The 22,768-nt window shown below is 37.7% G+C and overlaps 1 protein-coding gene across 3 annotated transcripts in view; it reads right to left on the bottom strand.

Annotated features, from left to right (window-relative positions):
* The window catches only part of LOC149650743 (uncharacterized), a 28,578-nt gene extending 8,718 nt beyond the window's left edge, over positions 1 to 19,860 (bottom strand). The window contains exons 1-2 of one of the 3 annotated variants that reach the window (XM_089847374.1): positions 19,334 to 19,860; positions 9,199 to 9,624 (exon numbers count right to left, since the gene is read on the bottom strand). In XM_089847374.1, coding sequence (XP_089703500.1) covers positions 9,199 to 9,618 — 420 coding nt within the window. In that variant the 5' untranslated portion in view covers positions 9,619 to 9,624; positions 19,334 to 19,860. Of the gene's footprint in view, positions 1 to 9,198; positions 9,625 to 14,860; positions 16,667 to 17,888; positions 18,032 to 19,333 lie in introns of those variants that run through there. The other 2 variants (XM_089847375.1, XM_089847373.1) reach the window with 2 other exon arrangements.
* Positions 19,861 to 22,768: the final 2,908 nt, after the last annotated feature.

Genomic DNA, 22,768 nt, shown 5'->3' with positions numbered 1-22,768 from the left:
AATCATGTGTTTTTATAGGAAAATATGGTTCTCGATAAAAGATCTAAAATTTGATGTAAAACAATACGAAAACTTCGACTAAGTCAAAAATATAGGTCCTTTCATGAAATTATAGGATAATATAGGACAGGTTCAAAAATACAGGTCCTTTCATGATATTATAGGATAATATAGGGCAGGTTCAAAACTATAGAATTTTATAGGAATTATAGGACCGCTGGGCTCCCTTTGATTTTTAAAACTGAGCTGGAAACAACAACAACTGGCGCACGAAGAATTAATTCACATAACCCCTCAATTACACCCACTCACCCACAAAATGACCAGTGTAAAACCTGGAAATGCCCTTGTTCGCCAAAGATAACCTATAGCTCGCGCTCGAGACGAGTGTTAATGCCTTAAAAATTGATTTTTTTTCTTCTAGATGGAGCCTCTCTCTTTTTTTAGTGCAATCACTTGTTGGGGAAGATGGGAAGAAATTCTCTTTATGACCAATCTAGGGGCTATTCGTGAGCTTTAAAAAGAAGCCACACTTCCAGGGGATCGAGTGGGGCGCCGCGGTGTAGTAAAAATGGGAGACAATATAGGCCTTGGCTCATCTAATGAAAGAACGAATGACCCTAGCTCCGGAATGAGGCGACGATAGCGCAATTTAGATGACCATAAAAATGGACGGGAGACGAAACATATATATAGGGAAGGGTGTCTTCACGATCTACTTCAGCTGGGCCTTGGTTCCTGTATATATATAGTATGAGAACTAGTCTAGTCTTTCCTACAACGCCAACCCCGCTAAGTCTTTATCCTCGACAAGTTTGATTAACCCAGGCTTCGTATACGTGAAGCCGAACGACAGCCGCTTTCTAGATAGACAATGGAGCTAGCTAGGGGTCAAACAGAAAGATCGTGTTGAAAAGAAATGTGTGATGTCATATCTGTTTTGCCCAAAATATGACGGTGTCGGTCATCATTAGGAACGCATTTATTATAGCAATACAACTAAGCCTAGCATAAAAAGTTGCATGCTAAGCCTCGTTTTGAATTTTTAAATTTCACGCGCATTAACACAAGAAATATTCGTTATGTCACGTGATCTGTGAATATATATATTAATATTCGTTAAAGGGTGGATGAAATCACATGATTTATTATCGATTCTTCTACTAATTATAAGACAATCTGCTATCTATAAGGAATACCCTGGAATTATTTTAAAATTCAAATTACTTTGAGATTTCATGGATAATTTGAAATTAGCACCTCTGACCAATCGCGTAACGCCCTGCGTTCTTGTTAGCAAAATTCCACTCGCTTCAACAATTGATAATACGACCCAAACACTCTTATCTTTTAAACTCATGATAATAATAACGGTATATATATAAGTTAAACCATTTCGATTTCCATTCGACATAAGCTTATTGACGCCAAAACATTTGCTTAAATAAGTGAAACACGTGCATCTAGACCTAGAACTAAAAGCCAGGGTACGAGTTACCATAAAAAAATAGCGAAGTATGACGAATATAAAAAAAAATATATATAACGTATATATGTCTTAATAGATTGTGGCACGCCATTTAGGTAAGGGGTTTTTTAGCCTCGTTAAACGCTCCGTTGAAATAATACCTGTTGTTTCTTAACACGTACGGAATTACTGGACATCAACGCCAATGAGTGAGGGACGTATCGTCGCGCCTTTTTTAAAACTGTCAAGTGAAACTTGTTCTTAACATAAATGTCTCTTTTCTTTTTATCTATTAAACCATATACTGGTCGGGTATTTATTTTGTCCTAATGATCATGCAACGCGAGCGAGTTGGCTGCCGTCGCCGTTTGCTGATTTTGCAAATGGCGAGGTCTTGTACTTGATATATTTATTGTACTCGGTTTCCATTAAGAGCTACAGAGAGACATTTATATAAGGTCGTTGGACGTGTTCTATTTTGTACAACTCGTACGATCAATAAACGGTGGCATTGAACATGTTTGACAGGCATGCACTTCACCGAGGGGCTAATCACTGTTACGGGGAATGCTTCGAGGGGATAATCACTGATTACGGGATAGTTTTGATCATTTTAGGCTAATTAGGGGTAGCTGATTATGCATTGCTCCGAGGGGCTAATCACTGTGTATACTGATTACCGGGATAGTTTTGATCATTTTAGGATAATCAAGGGTAGCCGATTATGCATTGCTCCATGCATATTTTTTTTAAATTACCCACCTAACCGGTTTCATTATCTAACTGGGGTTAAAGTTCAGACACGCAATTGAGCCCCAAAGAAATAAAGGTGAAAAGTCTCCTTGCGCTCAAACAAACTCTTATTTAATTGCCGCCATAGATCCTAAGTACAGTGAAAACTTTAGTACTTATATAATAATACTGCAATAAAATGAAAAGCTAAGAAAATTATCCATAGCATCCGTCGCCTCTTTGCAATAAAGAATGATGCAAAAACTCGATACCGACGTTCGTTCACGTTCTTGTTGAGCGCAGAAAAAAGAAGAAGTCCTCTTCAGTAGCCGTTGGCCTGCTTATAGCTGGCTGAGCCCCGCTGGGCGCCTAGTCAACCGGAACTGACCCAATCCTATCACGGATAAACAACTAGAAGGAGATCCTAAGACATTACCAGAAATATATTAAACTAGAAGTCTGTCTTAATTTTTCTACCCCATAACCTGCAGTATTGTTAGGCGGGGGAGAGGGGAAGGATTTCAAGGTCGTAGGGAGGAAAACGTCGCACGTGAGGATTGATTTCTCGTGCGGGATAAGTTGTCAAGTTGAACTATACCTTAGGTAGGGTATAATGCGGTGTTGAATGAGAACTTCCGGTTAATGGGTATCGGCCATTACTGCAAAGTGAGATTGACACTAGCGGTATAGTGGACCCTATGATGTTATCCGAGATGGTCTGAAGCGCGATTGCGATGAAATGGTGGAGTGGGGGAGAGGATGGATATGGGGGGGGGGGACTCGGGATAAATGTCGTCGTCTCCCATCGTCGTCGGTCGTTCTTATCAGCTGCAGCTAGGATTCCCGAACGGTTCGCGCAAGAACTTGCAGACAAGGAGATCTTGGAGTCTCGGTCGCCGCTGGGGCGCGCGATTTCTTAACGAAGATAGAAAGCAACGCCCTCTGGGGCTTAACGATCCTGCCCTTATTTATATAGAAGAAGAAGAGACCCTCGTCATCTATACCACCACCTTATCAAGGTTTTCATTCGCCTTTTCAATATCATGCTGTTGATTTAGGCGTTTTGTTTTGATGGTTTGTTATTCAATCTATTTCATTTAGTTCTTTTGATAATTTCGTATATACGAAGGAGGAGTTGCCAGCTTGTTAATTTTTTAGATTACCTTAGCCTTAATTTCCTTTATCTTTTATTAGGGAAGACCAACACGAGACTATTAACTGTTATCTATTGTTTAAAAAAATGGCCCGTTCACATTCAGGATATGAAAGGATTATCCCTGACGTTGTATGACTAAGTACCTCTATCGGGAAACCTTATTAGTGTGATGATCAATTTGTCTATGAAAAAGTTAACCGTATAATGTAAATTTATTTTGGGTTTAAGGGGTCATTACTGAGGAAGGATTCGATAAGGAGTAAGGAGGTCAAAGGTTAACTATCTACCTCCATTTTCCCCTTACCCAATGGCCATCCCTAATTCTAAGGAGATTGAAGGATTTTTATTACGCAAACAATTTAGAGTAATGCGGGACTACACCAAATCCACCATTATACAGCGTGTTACAAAAAGGGTACGGTTGGACAAATTTTGAGCTGAAAGGGCCATACAGTTTACAAGTTATGATTAGCATATTTTAGGGATGACCCTTAATTAAATTGGCATTGTCTTTCAGTTTCTTATCTTAAATTTAAGGGGTCAATTGTGTAGGGTGGTCCATCTAGGTCAAAATGTCATAGAAGTTACATTTTCGACTATAGAACCGACTGCACTTCGGCCCTACCACCTTTTTGAAACACCCTGTATAATATTTAATGTTAATTAAGGAAGATTAGTAGAAAGATAATAATAAATCCGTAAAATAATCCTAATCGAATTGATGCGGGGCTTGATTAACGAGCGAGTACTTGCAAGTCCTCCTTGCGCCGGTAATATAATCTTTATCAATCCGAAAACAGAACTTTTTACGATATTTGATAGGGACGTGGTGATAGCGAATCGGAATGGATACAATTTGAATCGTCTCAGCGGGGACTCAACACCGAAAAAGCTAGGCTATAGGTACCCCATGCCTTAACTGACAATTCGTTGACGTTAAGTTTCCTTTTTAATGAAGTTCATGAGAGGCTGGACAAATTTTATTACGTAAAAGACGCCATGGTGATAAGAGCCAGCTAGGTGGCTTTAGCTTGTATGCACCATGAGAGGTTATACTGTTAGAGGTTGTCGGGGTAGATGGGGAAGATGGTTGGTTGCAGACTCTCGAACCAATTTATTGAAGTTCACCGAGATATTTATCAAATCCCCGAGTCTTTAATTCCTCACTTTGCTATATACATCGATGCCGGGCAACGATACGCTCCAGAGGGGTCCAGCATTTGCATTCAACCTTTGAGACTATCAGGTTTATTTAAGCTAAAGTTACTGAAGATGTTTTTGATGTTACTATCTGCTCCATAAGTACCTATACTTCGTAATTCTAGGGACTTACAGCTCGAGCTAGTTTGAGAACGACGGAAGCGAGAATTGACTACATGGGGTTTTGCAGTCCATCTACTTATTTAGTCTTTACGCGAAGTCTTTGAATTTTAAATGTTTATGCAATGCAATTTCAACTTAGCGCTTTGAGGGTCATTTTTTATAAAGAAATTAGTTTAGCTTAGAGCTAGGGTATAATCTGGTTTTAGGCATATAGCTTCAGTTCATACATCTTCATACTCAAACCGTTTGTTTTTCTCCTCTAATCGATTGACAAGTCTCCAACCTCTCGTTTTTGAAATGCTAGAAACAGCGGAATCCGGATTTTTGCTCAAAATTTCCTTTTTAAAGTCCAGTTTTTCTTATCGATGTGGGAAAAGAGAGAAAGAAAAACGCGATTCGTACTTAAATTTGATTAAATAAGACCGTTTTTAACGATACTCCTTGATTTAACCGATATAGACAATATGTTGGTGGTATACTCATTCCCTCCCTTGTCCCTCGATCGCTATTCGTAAACTGGTTTGACTCGCTACTGATAAGTTTTTCCGAAGAGGGCATGCATTTTTGTATAATGTCTACAAAACTGATTCCTCTAAAATACAAGCTCGTATTACGACGAATTAAATCAGAAATTATTGATAAGGTATCAACAATTAAGTAGCTAGCTAAGGGCGTTTTCAGTTTAAACGCCATTTTCAGTCTTTCCAAAGCAATTTTACCTTTTGTAAACACCGTGGTTTTAAGTTAGACTTGTTTACGCAAGAGTGTTACTTAAATGTATCACAAAAATTATACGGGGGTGTTCTTTGGACGATTTTGAGTCCAAATTGTAATATGACATTTTGCCAAAAAGGGTCACGGTTTTCAATTAAGTTAAGCGGTTAATTTAAACTATTACAACATAACCAACTCGCAAAAAGCCTAATGTTTTAGTATATCTTACTCAATAAGCAACGAAAGGCCTTATGGTTACGTAATTTTACACAAAAACATAAGGTTAAAGTGAACATTATAAAATGGACCATAAAAGCCCCAAAAAATAACAACACTTTTAGCGATGACAAATTAAGGAGCAAGGGTGGTGTGGAGAAGGTTCTAAAACCGACTATATCCAGAAATAACGCGTCTTTTTAGCAAATAAACCATACGAGCGGCGGTTTTAAATTATTACTTCATGAGAAAGAGACGAGGGTGAAATTTTCGCTGATGTTATTTTTCTGACTCCTTAAATCACCAAAAACTCCCCAACCCGGCCGCCGGGACCGGGACCGAGCTCGTTTCCAAGTCGTATATACTTCGACCGTCGTTCACTTTAGCAAAATGAACTCCGGATTATTACCATTAACGTTTAAAGTGAAGGTGAAAATTTATCACGTATATAGTTAACGTTCGGGTTATTACCATAGAAGAGACACTTGAAATCTTAAAAATATTGTGTCGCTATGGTGCTCAAAGACATGGGAGGAGCTATTATAACGTTTGAAGTGAAGGTGAACGTTCATTTCGTGTGTTTTTGAAATGTTTCGAGTGATTACCATAGAAGAGACACTTGGAATCTTAAAAATATTGTGCCGCGATGATGCTTAAAGATATGGGAGGTGCTATTGTAATTCGTCTTTATTGACGTCACCAAGTCAAACCCCAGAATTCCCGCTTATTATCAGTAAATTAAGATTAACTCTAACATTTAACAGAAATTTTAATCAATAATTATTAAATCATATAATAGTTACTTTAATTATAAATTATTACTTTAAGTAAAAAAAAAACCATAATATTGTACCTTCACTTGGGAATATAAAAACCCGATATATAGAGTCTCTAGTCGCGTCGCGCCTGAGTTGATGCCAATCGTTGGTGTGTCTTGGGTTGTAGACAGACAAGACACTAAACTAAACTCTATCTTCTTACAACCCCCGTTTTTTTTTTGGCCTCATAGACCTCCGACAACATTTGCTAACTTCGAGGCGATAAATTTTAATGTCAAACTATAGTCTCTCCAGTTCATTTTATTAGCGCCAATAATTATAGGCTTTGCCTGTGTATATAATAACGAACGCCCTATAGACCCACCGCTTTCTTTCGCTACTCTGTAGATACACTATATTTAATTATATCATTTTATATTAAATGGGTTGGGCTTTATATGGATTTTATTACAGCGTATCACATTATAAAATATATGCAGTGGAAAATAGCGCTATATTCATTTACCCGGCCGCAACTCAAATGAAACGTATCTTTTAATTTATGTTAATTAATCCATGTTGTTAACGTGTTCATGGCTAAACAGCTGAACAGATTTTGATGAAATTTTGTATTTAGGTAGCTTTAATTGAATCCTGGATAAGAACATAAGCTGCAGCTTTTTTTAAATCACCCATCTAAAGTGAAGATAACCTCAGAATGTTGTTTCAGAACTAAGATACAACTATATATTTACTACTGTATCTGATTAGTCAGCCATAAATTAAAGGGGTGATTTCTTTGGGAAATCGATTCTGAGTCGAAAATGTAACATCTATGACACTGTTTTCGAGTTATGATTTGAGAACATGTCACCATGCATTAAATCCCTTGTTTTTGCCATAACCTCAAGAATCTAAGTCTTAATTCGAGTTCCAAATACTATACCAGCTTTCGTGCCTTAAACCTATTTAGTAAAGCTATACGAAATTAAACGTTCCGTTTCATAACATTACTGAGTTTAAAGAAATTGACCGAAGAATATGATGCAATTAACTTTGTGTCGATAAACCCATCTCTTTTGCTGGTATAGACACGCGTATTTACCCAACCCTGTATCGCAATTTAGCAAAAACGACCGAAGTATGCAACTCTGCAGCTACACAAAGAAACTTTAATAATGACCCCCTATTAGCTCTTCACGAGACATATAACTTCTATGTTATCATTTTCATTCACTTGAGATCGCGAAATGAGTTTTGCCATCATAACCCTACAATACTATACGTAAGTTCGTGTCTAATAAGAATGTTTGTCTCCTGATGGCGGATGGATTTTTATCTTAATTTAAAAAGGCCCTTACTGGAGATTCGTATACTTATATTGAGTGTAATTTGTTTATGGTTATGGGTTGATATTTGAATATGACACGGAACGGATACTTTTATATTGAAATCATGTTTGTCCTCGAAAGCTATTATATATTTTGGTAGCGTGTAATTATACTCGGCTAGATGACAAAATACACGAATGACTTAGAAAAAAAATAATAAACCCCTTTCTAAGCACGATATTGAAAATGACAACAGCGTCCGTCGCGTTCGATAAACGAATACACTGGTATTTACTCAGATTTTGCGGTAAATTGTTTGAAAACTATTGAATTAAATGCCTTATAATTGTTTATTTGATATAAAAATGATTCAGCTGCCTTAACCATATAACTTAAATTTAATTATCCGTATATATCAAATATATATAACCTTTTTTTACTGATTATTGGAACAGCATTACCGTTTTAGAGTATAAAAAACGAAAATCTTAAGTTTATTTCTTATTTAATTTCTAATTACCAATCTATTCTTTATACTCCTTGTTTTCTCACCTCGCACGTGCGCCCTTCATCCCCCCCCCCTAAAAAAATCCGGTGCTAATCAAAAACACCGTTGGTTAATGCCAGCTTTGGCTATAAAATCGCCAATTGGGCTTCTTTGCTAAAAATTAAAATTCTTGAAAGTATAACTTGATGGTTTGGTTTATTTTTGGTAAATTTGAGTTTGGCGGTTTTTGGGCTAGTTTGAGAATGTATTTGGCTTGGAAAGATAAATTATTCCGGCCTGCCTTAGTTGCATGCAACGCGGTGTCCTGCGAGCATCGTTGACCACAAAACATTTTAATTTCGTGAGCCTTTTAAGTATATAGTGTCGTGAAATTAATTAAAGTGTAAAAATATTTTTAATCGCGAAATGGAACAAACACTTCACGATTAGGCTTAATTAACAACTCGGAAACCATCCCAATCTCCTTTCATGTAAGTTGAAAAAAAACAACCTATATTTCTATTAAGTTTTAGGGTCAAAGAAAAAACCGAGGCACGTACGTTTAACAATTATGTTGTTTTGAAAAATATTTAAAGCTTAAACTATTTAATAATTAAACCATTGGTTAAAATTTCCCCTTGCCCAAACATAAATAAAAAGTATATATATAATTAAAATTCCTCTCACGTAAAACTATGAAGAAAAAAAATTAGAAAGGTTTGAACAGGTGTTAAAACCGAAAATGAGCAAAATAAAACTGCCCCATATCTGTATATGTATGCGACCGCGACGCTGTGTTTCCAGTGGGTTCATTTAATTTAATCAACGCGTTAATTACGAATTAAAAATAATTTAATATACTGTTAGAACTGCTATCACGTGCGACTATGGATTGTGCACCAATAAGAAAAAATTAATTTATAATTTAAATTCTTTTAAATGAATTGGGTTGTTGTTCTATATTTATTGGGCGGTTTTGGCAGTGAATTATAATAGAAAAGGCGCTTGCTTACCGTAGGCGAGTAGAAGGCGGATTGCTCGGTGGCACCCAACGGTAAGAATCCTTGCTCGCCGCCATAAGCCGCTGCGGCGGCGGCAGCGGCGGCCGCAGCCGTTCCGTACATATTGAGCGGAAGTCCGGAAGCGGCTAGGCGTTGGTAATTTAAAAGCTGAGCGTCGTACTGGCACGAGCACATGGTCTGCCCGGTCAAGGGGTCGGTCAGCATGGGTCGACCGGACTCGCAGCAGACGTGGTGCGTGGGTGGAGGACCTCCAGCCACGGGTGAAGGGCCACCCAAACCCGCGGAGGAAACCATACCGGGTGTTCCGGCCGCCGAAGGACTGCCGGAACCTCCTCCGTGTTGTAGGGAAGTCGGCGTACCGGGCGCTGCTTGAGACTGTGGCGGCGTTGGGTTACCGGCCTGACCCGGCATTAGAACCTAAATTAAAATAAACCAACAATATTTAAATATTCAATCCTATAAACATAATACATATTATCCGAATAGGTTATGGACTTCTGATTTTAATTAGAATATATCAGTTTACGAAATATATTTATATCAAAGTGGTATATATTTCCTGACCAGTCAATACACTATATTATTCTTTACAAACAAAATATAATGTTGCAAATGCGTGAAATATATGAATTCCTAAATCATTAAGCCACACATTTTCCTTGTTTCGGGTTAATTATTCAATATAAATACTTTTTAGCGACAAAAATGTAATTAAAAGTAAAATTGCCACCCCACCAATATTTGGCAAGATATTTCGTAAATTCAAACGGAAAACTATATAAAAACTTACAGATATCTCTTAATTAAATCTTTATTAGCAAATAATTTATAAAATTTAAATTAAATTAAAATAATACTTAAAATCCAAGGAATGATAAATTAAATCACACGACTTAGTCTAAAACGCGTGCTCAACGTCAACGGTCCATATCATGTCATATTACATTACATAAACCCAATTCGCGATTTAACATAATTTTATTACAATTACTTAACTATTATTTACCAGACAAAGCTACAGTTTAATTAAAACCTTAGCCATTTCATACTATCGATAAAACATCGATACTTTTCAAAAGGGTCTTTAAATATAAATATATAAATCAAGATATATTAAGTCCTTCAATAAAACATCTAATTCCATTTAACGGGGGATTATAAGCTATAGAAGCCCTCGAATATTACAGGCGATATTTTATAAAAGAATTATGTAGTTTTATCTTTTCTAGACGTTATAAGAAAAAAGCCAAGCTCAAATTTTGTGTCTGTAAATGTTCTTGCCCCGTTATCTTTGACGATATCGTCACTTTGTACGTGTGATTTCAGATAAATTGTAAAACAGTGATTAGCGACGACTTTTTGAGTGTAGGCAGAGTATTATAAACGACAGGCGAGCCAAAGTTACACAAACACTGAAATTAGATTCCCATTAATTAACTAGCCTTAATTCCAATCAGAAGTTAATTAAATAACAAGATTAAATTTATGGGGTGATATTTTATTAATTTGCAAATCCTGATATTATATATTAATTATTTACTCGGTTTAAATTAAAATAAAAACTACAGGAAAAAATTAAAATAATCCCAACTTACAATTACTTTTTTACCATAAGTTTATAAGATATGTTACGTGATAAGTATGACACTATACTTCTTAATGGTAGACACAGCTCGAGCTAATTCAGGAACGACAAGCGAGAATTGAATGGCTACACTCGGTTAATTTTGCAGGACCATCTTCCTATTTAGTCTGAACTTACTAAGCCTTTGACATGGCCTCACCAGGCGTCGCTTTAAGAGAATCTATGACCTACGTCCCTTCATGACAAACTTATGAAACATATCTTACGAATTTGTGCTTTTACAATAAATTTAGATTTTTTTAAAAAGATTTTCAACCGGAATTGATACTTCAGTTTAAAGTCAAATTATTTCTGATTGAACCGTAATAGAAAATATATTATTCCCGCCTATATCCCACGTTACTCTTTAAACATTGAAATTTAGGCATCAGACGAAAGCGACTCTTTTGGCTGATTCCCATTTCTTTCTAAACACACAAATCTGGCTGGACTTTAAACCGAGTTCATCTCGGTGTGCGATTACAACTAGGAACTGATAATTTCCCAATTTGAAGGGGGGGAATTAATGAACAGGGTGGGGGGTCCATTTTTGTTTTCAAAGCAATAATCACGCCTCGTAAATGATGTAATACCAGTCGTTAAAAATAATGTAGTCCCTGAACATTTGCAATATCGAAGTTTAAACACTTAATTTAAATGATTTATTGCAATTTAATGTTGATAAGAGCGTTTGATTTCTTTTTGGAAAAACATTAGATTAGACTTTTGAAATTAGTACTACTCGTTCAAATATTGGTATCAGTAATTTACAACGACATTTCGTAATTAAGAACTTTACATTGGACCCAGTAGGTGTAATTTAATTAATGTTTTAACACGTTTCACCAACATCCATGAAGGAACAGATGTTTAAAAATTATCAAAATTTGATGAACAATCTCACACTCTACTTAAATTAGTTTATTTAATTATGAGTTAAAATGCTAATATTAATTAGTGCGATAATTAAATTTAATATGGCTATTATTTCAGTTAAAATATGACCTAATTCTTATTTATTTATTTTTTATGTAATTGTAGTTAGAGTTTAGATCTCTATAAGAAACCCAATAACACTGAAGTAGGTTTGAACCCTAAATAGGCCTAAGGGTCCTATTTTTGGATGAGGTAGCGCCATCACGTGTTGTACACCGCATATGATATCTATACTTTTAAGGGCTTCCCGTATCCCGTATGCGAACGCGACCCTTTAAGGGGTTTCGCTTGGTTTCACGTTACTATACAAGCAAGGCCGTGAATGTAATTTAGTTAGCGATCCTTCCTTCTAAATTAGATTATAATTTTAATTATGGCAATTTTTATACAGGGGGGGGCGGGCTGAAAAAGGTTAGAGTTCAAATTAACTTAGAACGTACTTAATTAATCTTTATAGAAAATAAAACCTGCTTGAAATAAACAAAATCTAATACTCTTCTAAAAAACACCCAGACAAATGTTTATAAATTTAATTAAGACCGAGGGAAACTTTAATAAGGTCAAAGTTCAATCTAATATACAGTGTGCGAACATCATAGGTAATTTATCATTATAGAAAATATAAATCTGTTCGAAAATAATAAATAAACAAACAAAATATTGAGTTGTAAAAAAAAATGAAACCCCTGCGGAGACAAATGTTTCCATCGCGTTTTATTCTCACACGATTTGTCCAAATTTCCTGCCCAGGAATTTGGACTACGCTGGGCCATTCCTTCTTCGGGGGGATCATGTGTTAACAATCAATATTATATATAGATATGTACTACTCGAAATTATGTAAGATATTTCCAGCAAAGTTTTCTATACGTAATTGACGATCGGGGTGGACCGATGGGAAAAGCTCGAGATCATGCGAGCTATGGCGCCCGGAAGCGTAACTTACAAAGTGACGGACTCGCACGCCACACTGCAGCCAAGTGCGTGTTACGGACCACGCAGATGGTCCGGTACCCCCTCGTTAAAACTTAACACAGCGCGAGATCGGACCCCGTCCAAAAGAGAATAAGCGCGATTGAAGCGATCCCTGATGGCCATAATTGAAGGCTTTGAATAATTACTCGGGCGTGTATTGTCACTTTTCCAAGCTTCGTCCGTCCGTGTCTCATGCATGCACGACTATGTCTTTACAGGGCTAACCACAGTACCACCAATTGATTTTTACGCGGGCTAGCTATAGCTCTGTTTCTCGTGCTTTATAAATGCAGGCCATAGGAATTGACTAATCTTTCCAGACGCGTTTATTCGACTTCTCCCTCTCTCTTACAGGTGGGATTATTATTGAATTTCTACAAGCAACAACCCATATCGCCTTTTATCTTATACGGGATACGTAATTAGTTAGTAGCTATCGTATAAATAAATAGATTCTTTTGAATTGAAACATTATTTTTCTAATGTCAATTGGGGATTTATATTGTAATTGAAGGATATGATACAGTTATGGAGATGTCCTTTTGCTTCACTTATACAGTGAGTCAAGAGAAACAAAATCTTGTGCGGTGTAATTGAAATAAAATTCTAGTAGCTTTTTAATTGTAATTAAGTGTACGTTAAAATTAATTTATTCCATATAGACATGGACGCGTTATAATATACATGCCCACCCATAACCATAATTCGCAAGATTTCGCTACTAACTTCACTCCTGGGAAACAATTTATAACAGGATGCCAAAAGCTTTTAAAAATATTGTCAATAACTCGAAAAAAGGTTTCACATAGTTTCGTGAAATCCTAATGGTCCCTTGATGGTCCCACAGAATTTTCTTAAAATCGTAATGGTCCCTTGATGGCATTTCTTTGAAGTAACCGGGATTGGTAACTTAAAAATTTTCCCACACAGATTGTTCTCATTGCAATAAAACGGGACAATGCCAAGCCCTAGAGACACACAATTGAAAATATTGACAGGCAACTAAAAATATTTATGGCTAAACCCATTTTAGTAAAGAAAACGTACCGAAAACATCTTTCACATGGCAAAGGCAATTTGCACTAGAACATCTTGGACTAATTGTGGTCCTCGGGGCATATATAAACCGCCCATGGTTATTTACTAACAAAAGGTGAAGCCCATGAAGGTTCGCAAGAATCCCCCATGCACCCCCTAACCTGCTGCACGGGGTAGCTAGCAATCGACCCTGGGTGCGTCCTCTTGTCGCCACTATAGCTTGGGGGAACTGATGAAACAGTAGCGGCATGTCAGAGTTCAAACCCGCGGGGTTATAAAGCGATGGTGTGTCCCCACCTCCACCCCTCTCCCCTTTCACCCGCGATGCGATGCCAATTCTGGACCACCGCACCATTGGTTTCATCCCGTAGACAGGCAATGAGGATTGATGGGTACTATTCCTTTTCCTATATATATATATACCTTTCTCCGTACAAGCCGTATCGTTTTACTATACCAAAGACTCGCGCTGCTTTTTCTTTCTCGTTCAATTTATGAAAGTATCAGGAAACTCAATGCGGTTTTAAAAGAATTGTATCGTCATATTTGATCTCTAGATTTTAAGATTAATTTTTATTTTCTTTTGGAAGCCTTACAAAACACGGGTTAGAATATTAAGGGATATTTAAATAAACAGTTTGTATATGGTATCGTACTGTTAGAATCTTAATACCTGCAATGACATACGTCAATTTGTACAATAACGGCGTGGGACTGAATATTAAAATACTCTATCGTGTTTGAAACCGCAAATAAATTTTTAAGTAGAAATTAACATTAAAATAACAGGGAAAAATATTTCAATTAATGCCAAACGCGTAGAGTATAAAATTGCGTAATTTTTACACACTCTATTGTAAAATTATATTTCTTGAACAACTTAGCGTAACTATTAACCTTTAAAAGGATTAAAATGTCATTTGCTTGGCGGGCCTTAATTACGAGTCCCTTTAGCGCGTTTAAACATTAATTTCCACCATCCCTCATAGCTTAATTAGTATACTTAAAGGGCCGTAATGTCCCCTTATTTCCTGGAGTGTATAGAAAAAAAGGCGCGTGTAAAACGATAAGGGCGCTTACCTGAGCACTAACGGAAGTATAGGGCGGGCATGCCGACATTCTCCGTGAAGTTGGGTTAAGTTGTACCCGCGACGGCGAAACGGCGTAATAATTATTTCAAACGCTAACACGCGCGTTGGTAAACGGCGCGCCGCGACTACGTAACGTCGCGCTGTTCTCGGGCGCCAGAGACGAAACGGTTGGCGCGCGCGTTAACGGTCGAACTCGAAGCAACCCGGTCGGGAGCAGTTCGACCCGCAGTTGTTGTTGGACATCGGCTGACAACACCGAGTAGGTGGGGTGTGTAGTATAAAGGGTGAGAAGTCAGTTCCCGAATCGGTGCGGCGGCTTAGTAAGTAGCGCCTCTGTCAAGCGCCGTGGCGCTTGCCTTGTACAGTTCCGGATGTGTCGCGTTGTATCGGGCTCCGGCTACACCAAGGGGGGGCTACTACTCGATCGGTTCAGTTCGGGAAATCAACGCCGCGGCTTCCAAAACTTTTTTAGTCAAAATTTTCACTTCGGTCTCGATTTAGTCATATTAGCGCTTGATGCTATAATTTAATTAAGCAAAGGGGGGGTTGGTTCGAGATGGGGGGGATGTATTAATGGATATGGTTCACACGCGGCGGCTACTAATGGTGAACTAGCTTCGATACCACGGGTGTTCCGATGGTTCCAGCCGCGTATCGGCCGATAGACTGAGGGGTTAGGTCGCGACGCTTAGTTCCCTGACGGGGTGGTGGTTTTACTAAAGGGGGGGAAGGGATAGATAAAAAGGGGATCCGAAACCGTAAGAGGCTGGAAGAGTGTTCCGGCGGCGGCAACGGGGGGGGGGAACGGAGTCGAAATTGGCTACTATTACTTACCCCCTACTCCTATTCCTTATACCTTACAAGCCCTAAGAAGGGTGAACGTGTAGCCCGAACACCGATATATATATAACTAAAAACGTTCAAAACGAGCGAACGGGGGGGGGGCGAACGACGTAAGAAGTTTAAACGACGGAGGGCTACGCGTTAGAAAAACGGGACGAAGAACGTCCAATAGCGTGTTAATGCCGGTAGCGTTTGCTAGGGTGAACGTGAGCAAAGAATAGTACAGTTCGACGTTAAACAGAAAGCTCTCTCTCTTGCTCGGTAAAAATGGGGGTAAAAATAGTAAAGTGAGCGTTAGGCGGGGGGGGGGGGGGTTACGGAACGGGAAATTGGTAAAGGGCAACTTTGAGTAGAGTAGCCGCGCTTGCTCAGTCACTCTTACCACGCCTCTTTTGCTCTCCCTCCCCTTAGGGCCACGCGCGAATCGCCGACGACCGGGAAAACAAATTAGCATTCATGTTGACAAGGCGAACCGCTGGGAGGCGCTTCGATCGGCCCTTGTCTATCTTCTTACCATATGTACTGCATGGCCATCGTTTTTTTTCTCCGTCGTCGTTTCTTCTCTTTCTTTCTTTTCTCGCGCGCTTTCGTTTAATCTCTTCGTCGACCAGGGGAGAGTGAGGGGAAAAAATGTCAAAAAGCCATGGAACCATGTAAGCCCCGTTTCACACGCTAGACCATGTATGGTTCCCTTTACTGGGGCTATACTCGGCAAGATACAAACGGTCGTTTTTGCCTATATATGGACGAATTATTTCCAGCCCCATTCATCGCCCCACCTTCGCCCACTTTCTGTTCAAACGGACGCCCTCGTTCCCGGCGAACAACACGGACACATTTACCGCCGGGTACCACGCGTAGGGTGGCCCCCCTTTTTCGGTCGGACCCAATATTGAATTCTGGCGTACGTTACATAATGCAACAACGAGAGAGACACACACACACAAAAAAAAAACCTCCGAAATGGCGTTCAAATCAAATCAAAGCAACCAGCCAACGTTGCCTTGGCTTTATAAAGCTATTTTCTCAGGGCTAAACCCGCAGCTGTTGTTGAGAGAAAGTTTGGGCTGCCCATTGTATCTGATAAATAAAGATACGTGGGGTGTTTTGGTTTACCGCACCAAATAACTTTTTTTATTATGATATTTTGTAATAGAACTAAAAAAATATTATATCGTATTTTTATCATATTCATATTTAGAGCATCAATCAACACGCAATATGATTTTGATAAATTCTTAGATAATTAAGTGCAATTGTGTTTTCGTTTAACAAATAACGATACTTTAATCAGTTGAGTACTAAGAACTCTGGAGACACGATTTTAATATTTTTAGAACCAGGATTGCAATTATAAAAACAAAAGTACTAGGAAATTGTATTTATCGATACTCGTTCCACATAGTATCGATACTCGTTTCTGCAAATTTCACCAAGTATCGATTCGATATTCGTTTAGGCAAGTTGAAACTATATCGACACCCGTTTCCGAACGGCACTAATCTTATTAAAGTTCAAGAATTTTTGAAGTAATTCGTTCAGTAAAATGACTTTGCAAAATCATGTTTGAATTGTAAACTATAAACAAATGTTTACTTGCTTTCAATTAAGTAACGATTTAATGTTCGACAGTTTAAGAATTTTTTGGGATCATGGACCGTTGGGAATATCGGCTTGAACTATAAACCGATATGCATTCGACGCGTGTTGTTGTCCGTAAAATTATAAATACAGATTTCTGTTAAAAATCACCGACACCGAACAGTTTTAAGATAATCCCCGTCAACTTATAAAAATACTGAAATAATTCTTATATTCGTTAAAATAGTGAAATTTAAGACGCTGCAATTAATGTATCGATGCTTATTCATTAATTCGATATAACAACTATTTTTTTATTATTTTATTTTATAATATAAACTAAAATATAATCAATTATACTCTACAACTATTTCAAACCGAGTTTAATTAAACTCTTAATTGTAAAATAAACAATAATTATCGAAAAAAACATCGATTATATGATCGATTTTATCATCTATCGAAATTGTTGTCATAATCATAATTACAAATTATAAACTTCAATTAGCGCCGCGAATTCATTCAACAGGAGGGAAGACGCGCTGATTCAACAAGTTAGTTAATTAGTTAAACTATAGCGAAACTCGTCTTACCTGATTTCAACGTCGGTTACAGCAGGTATCCTTTATTTACGTATGAGACCGATTTCGCTTTGTAGTCCCTAGATTATCGTTAAATTTTTTGTTCACACTATCGGACTCGGTCGGGGCAAGCAAGTTTTCGAGCTTTCTTATCCCTGTAAACGATTTCTATCGAATGATACGCGTCATGTATCTACATAGAGTACTTCTCTCTGTTTTTCAAACCCCCCTTCCCCCCTTTACCTTATTCTTTTACCGGAACGTTAAATCGCCCTCCCCCATTACCTGAGCCCGTTCGATATAACAAAGAATGCTTTTACCTCAACTTATCATTATTATAATAATAATCTAAATTGTTCCCGCCTCTGTCCTACCACCGCAACGCTTCGAAATCTGCGCTTTCAATTAACACGGCCGGGGGGGGAAGAGAATCGTACTAACCCCCCACGATACCGCCACTAAAAAGGGGAAAACTCATTTACAATCGATTTGAGAGGGGATCGACAAAAAAGAAACAGCGGATTTACAAAGTACTTTGTTAGATTGTAAATGCCAAAGATGGTATCGCCATCTGTTTGATGAAAATAGAGTTGTTTAGTTGTGGTTTTAAACTCCAGGGGGACCTACTTTACGGTGGAAAATTTTAAGCCTGCGATCGATTATTTTTACCGCGATTCGATCGTGAAACGATTCACGATAGTGTTCTCGATAATACGAAGAAAAATATCGGTGTTGTTTTAAGCGATTTTGCTTATAATATTTAAAATATCGATTATTTGTAAAATATTAATCTATGTTTGGGATACTTTTGTCTCTTGTACATGTATGATAGTATTATATTATGATAAATACAAATTGTTTTTTTTATTATGCCCCTTAAATTATCTGAATTAAAGACGGCCGATACCAGTGCCGATACGGCATTGCTTAACCTGATACCGATGCATATATTAACCGATCAGTACCATGATAAAAATAAACCGATACAATAATTCTTTATTGACGTCCCCTTAACTATGATAGTGGAATTTTTATTTTGGCTTCCAGATGGCGCGTAAAACAGAGTAGTAAATCGTTAAAGTGAATCATTCCTCAGCGAGGTATCGCCATCTATAAATCAGATTAAATCCCGCCAAATTTTAAAGTCCTCTTTAATTTAACTTAATTAAAATTAAAATAATATCGACTCAAATAACTTAACGAATAGCATTATTGTTATTGGAATTCTCAATAAACATCCGCATATTTATTAAAGCGTACAGTTACTACCGAAACTATATATTAACTCATGATAAGTCAAAGAAATAAATCACTTGTAAATAAGTAAGACATTACTACAGAGATAAACTAGAGTGTAGTAAAAGTAGTACATTTCAAAATTCAATACATTTTGACAATTGACAACCCATATCACCAAAGTTAGATTCAAATTCAACTTAACTTAAAATTGTACTTACTTGAACGGTCCATTTTCAAACTTGCAAAAATGTTTCACTTGGCGGAAGTTGATACGATACAACTTTTAAACAAATTGACAATGTTCCCCACACAAAAAAAAAAATAAAATAAAACCAACAATATTAATTTGCATGCAAGTCAGTCGTTGCGTTTCTTAAGTATACTCGGCACTAGTCAGTAAATGTCACTAAAAACCCAAGCCCTCGCGCGGGTTTATTTTTTTCCCTTGCACGATATGACTGGTGATCGGATATCGGGTTAGCGACTAGCCGTCGCCGTTGAGGATCATCACCACGCTTCGGGATCATTCAAAAAAATGGTTTTCATTTTCAAGGGCTAACCGGGCTTGTCTGTGTTTTTGGGGTATAAAACCTCAATACACGAGGCACGCGATACGCGGCTTGGCTCTCTTGGTCTTCTTCGTCACCCCCCTCTTTGGTCCGATACTGTGTTTTGGAGCGAGAGCGAGAACCCCCTCCCAGGCCTTAAGCTACTACCACCATCACCGTACCCATAGTTCGCGAGGTCTCGTTATCGCCTTTTGGAAAAACTTTTGACTTCGCGCCACCCGAGCTCAGTTTCTCGTCAAAAAAGGGGGGGGGGGGGTGGGTTTGAAAAATAGGCCCTATCTAGTAAAATTGGAACCCCCCCCCCCCTTTCTGTTCCTTCCTTGTTGGCGCCGTTCAGGCCAGCGTTCTTATGTTTATCCGATATGTCCCATGTAATCTTACCCCCGATTATACCAACAACAATCAAGAGACGTTGACGACTTGCTTCAAATGATTTTCCATGCTGTTGAGAGCTTGTGTTTTTATAAACGTTACTACATCCTTTATAGAATTTGATGTTAAAACAACCCATTCGCGTGGATGAATTCCAATCCCATTATTAGTGTTTTAAAATCATGGACTTATAGACAGTTCCATTAGTTCCATAAGAGAAGCAAACACCCATAGGGGCGGGAAGGTCACCTTCTTGGGGTTATTTTCCTCGTGCTAAGAAGCATGAACCACTAGAGGCACAGTGCGAATTGGCTAGCTTATACTGCGTGCAGTGAACTCTGGCTCCCCTCCTGTGTGTTGGTTTCTCTGCAGGTAACTATTGGAATGGTCTATAAGGTTTAAAACATCCATGGTGTGATTTATTCTTGTTAAATCCTTAAAGGGAATATCAAGTATTTGCTTCTGTCTATTTATACTCCATAAAGTGAAAGTTACATTAATAAGTAATTAAAAAACAAAATTTGGAATGTACGCCCTTAACTTATACGATAGTATTCGATCCTTCGATCACGGGCCGTGATAAACGCGTTTAACAAACTTCATTCATCAATTTGACAACTAGCATAAACAGAAACCGGTCGCCCGTTCCACCAAGAGCAGTGATAAATAATATATACTACTTTGAGAACTTTTTTTTAAAAAAAAAAAACTAAAGAAATAATAATTATCAGGTTTTTTTATCAGTCCAAAAAGGACGCTGCAAACTTCGTCAAATTTTAGAGCTCCTATCCCAATCAGTGTCCGCTGATAAAACTAAAACTGTCATACTAACCTTGCCTCATTCGAATGTCTGGTTATTAAGCGACATTCATTTATGCAAACGCTTTCAAGATAACGTGCCTATATAGTTAAGTTTAAAGAAAATATACGTTTGCTTGTAAAAACCGGGTAAAAGCGATAGATAACGTTTTTCCACTAGAATTTAGTTACGACCATAATTATGAAATATTGTATATTTGTTGTGAAATTTATAAATATACCAAAAACATTCGTGATATTCACAGAAATTTTCAGTACAGTTTTGTGAGGGTTTGGGCCAGCACGTGCACCCTTTGCTGGTTCTATTTCGCGCGCAAACTAAGAAAGCGCGCGCTTTTTAGTCCGATACTTGATGCAAAACTCTCATGGTAGTCTAACCAGTCTTGTTATTCTGTGAATGAGAGGAACACAGTACTGAAACGAATGAAGGAGTAATTTTTGTAGTACGTGTCTCCGAAGAACCAACCTTTACAAGAATGTAGATAAGGAAAAGGAGAATGTTTTCTCTCCCTTCAGGAGGGCCAGGCCTATTGCTGATGAGATTGGGTGGGGGGGGGACACTCTTCGAGACAATCTATAGCTCTTCCTGGGGCAAACCTTGTTTTGTTTGGCAAAAACTGTCCAAGGCTTAGATTGGTATCGAAAACAATCCCCTCTATAACCTACGTCAAGGAGGAAATTTGTTATAAGGTTAAAAATAGACTAATATTGGGAAGAATTGTATTTATTGGTCGCAGATACTTGATGTTAGTGATGGGTCCTTTCTCTGTAATGCATGTCAAAGGTCATGGTGGGAATTATAAGTGAACTTGGGCTCCGTCTTGCGGGGTTTCTTGGCGAGAGGTAGAATACCCATTGCTGGTCTCACCCCTGTGTCTCTGTTTCTCTGTTTGTAATAAATGAATTTGTCTATTCACAATCACAATTCGATACCGAGTTTGACGAAAATTAACGGTTGATATCTGTAACAATAGAGAGGAAGTGTCTTGATTTAGTTACTTAAATCAGTTTTCCAAACGTTGTATTGACCCTGAAATCTGTCAAGATAAAATCATCAGAAATTGAAATTCATTGTGTTTCTAAAAGATATAATTATTTGTTGAGACGATCCCAACTCTTGAACTCACTCTCGTGGTTCGGGATTTTTATCATCGTAATTACGCGCGTTAACTTAATTTCCCCTTGAGACGAGAGAAGATTTACAGCTTTAAGATAAAATGAAGTTAATAGGAAATCTTCTGCAAACGCCCCCTGTTAGGTGATAAGCCGCGTCTTTATCACGATTCAACTAGCCTCTTAAATTCATTTCTTTTTCTATCTTACACCTTAAACTCCGCCTTAAATCAGGTACCTTAGATTTCTAAAAGCATCATGGAAAAATTTCAAGTTTTATAATAAATTTTATTATAGGTTATTAAATTGCTATTAAAACAGTTAAGCTGTATAAAATAACCCGTATAAAATTTTTTAAACTTTAATTGGGTGGTGTCTAAAATTCCTTCAGTTATTTATTTTAATTATAAACTAAGCCCATGTTTATTAAATTTTAATTAAACAAATTTAAATTAACCTAATTTATTTCGATGCTTTTTAAGTATTGGTTCTATCCAAAACAGTTTTTATTAATTATAAATATATATTTTAATCACTTAAGATATACACAAAATGCACCATAGAGCCGGGCATATTGGTTCTTGAGCATTCTAAGTAGGGTTATAAATCCCTGGTTATACGCGTATTGTCACAAGGCAGTGTGACTACCAGGGTAGGTTTCGGTTATAGAAAAGTCAGGCCTGCAGGGATATGTCAAAAATTGGGGGCAAATTTCTCCCTTCTAGTTCCCAGCCAGATGTCACCTTCAATATTGGCGCGACTGCCTTGTGGGGTATTACA

The sequence above is a fragment of the Phalangium opilio genome, unplaced genomic scaffold (assembly GCF_054372755.1).
Source record: "Phalangium opilio isolate 3A_F unplaced genomic scaffold, DU_Popi_V2 ptg000082l_1, whole genome shotgun sequence".
Classification (NCBI taxonomy): domain Eukaryota; kingdom Metazoa; phylum Arthropoda; class Arachnida; order Opiliones; family Phalangiidae; genus Phalangium; species Phalangium opilio.
This window is presented reverse-complemented; position numbering and strand designations above follow the sequence as displayed.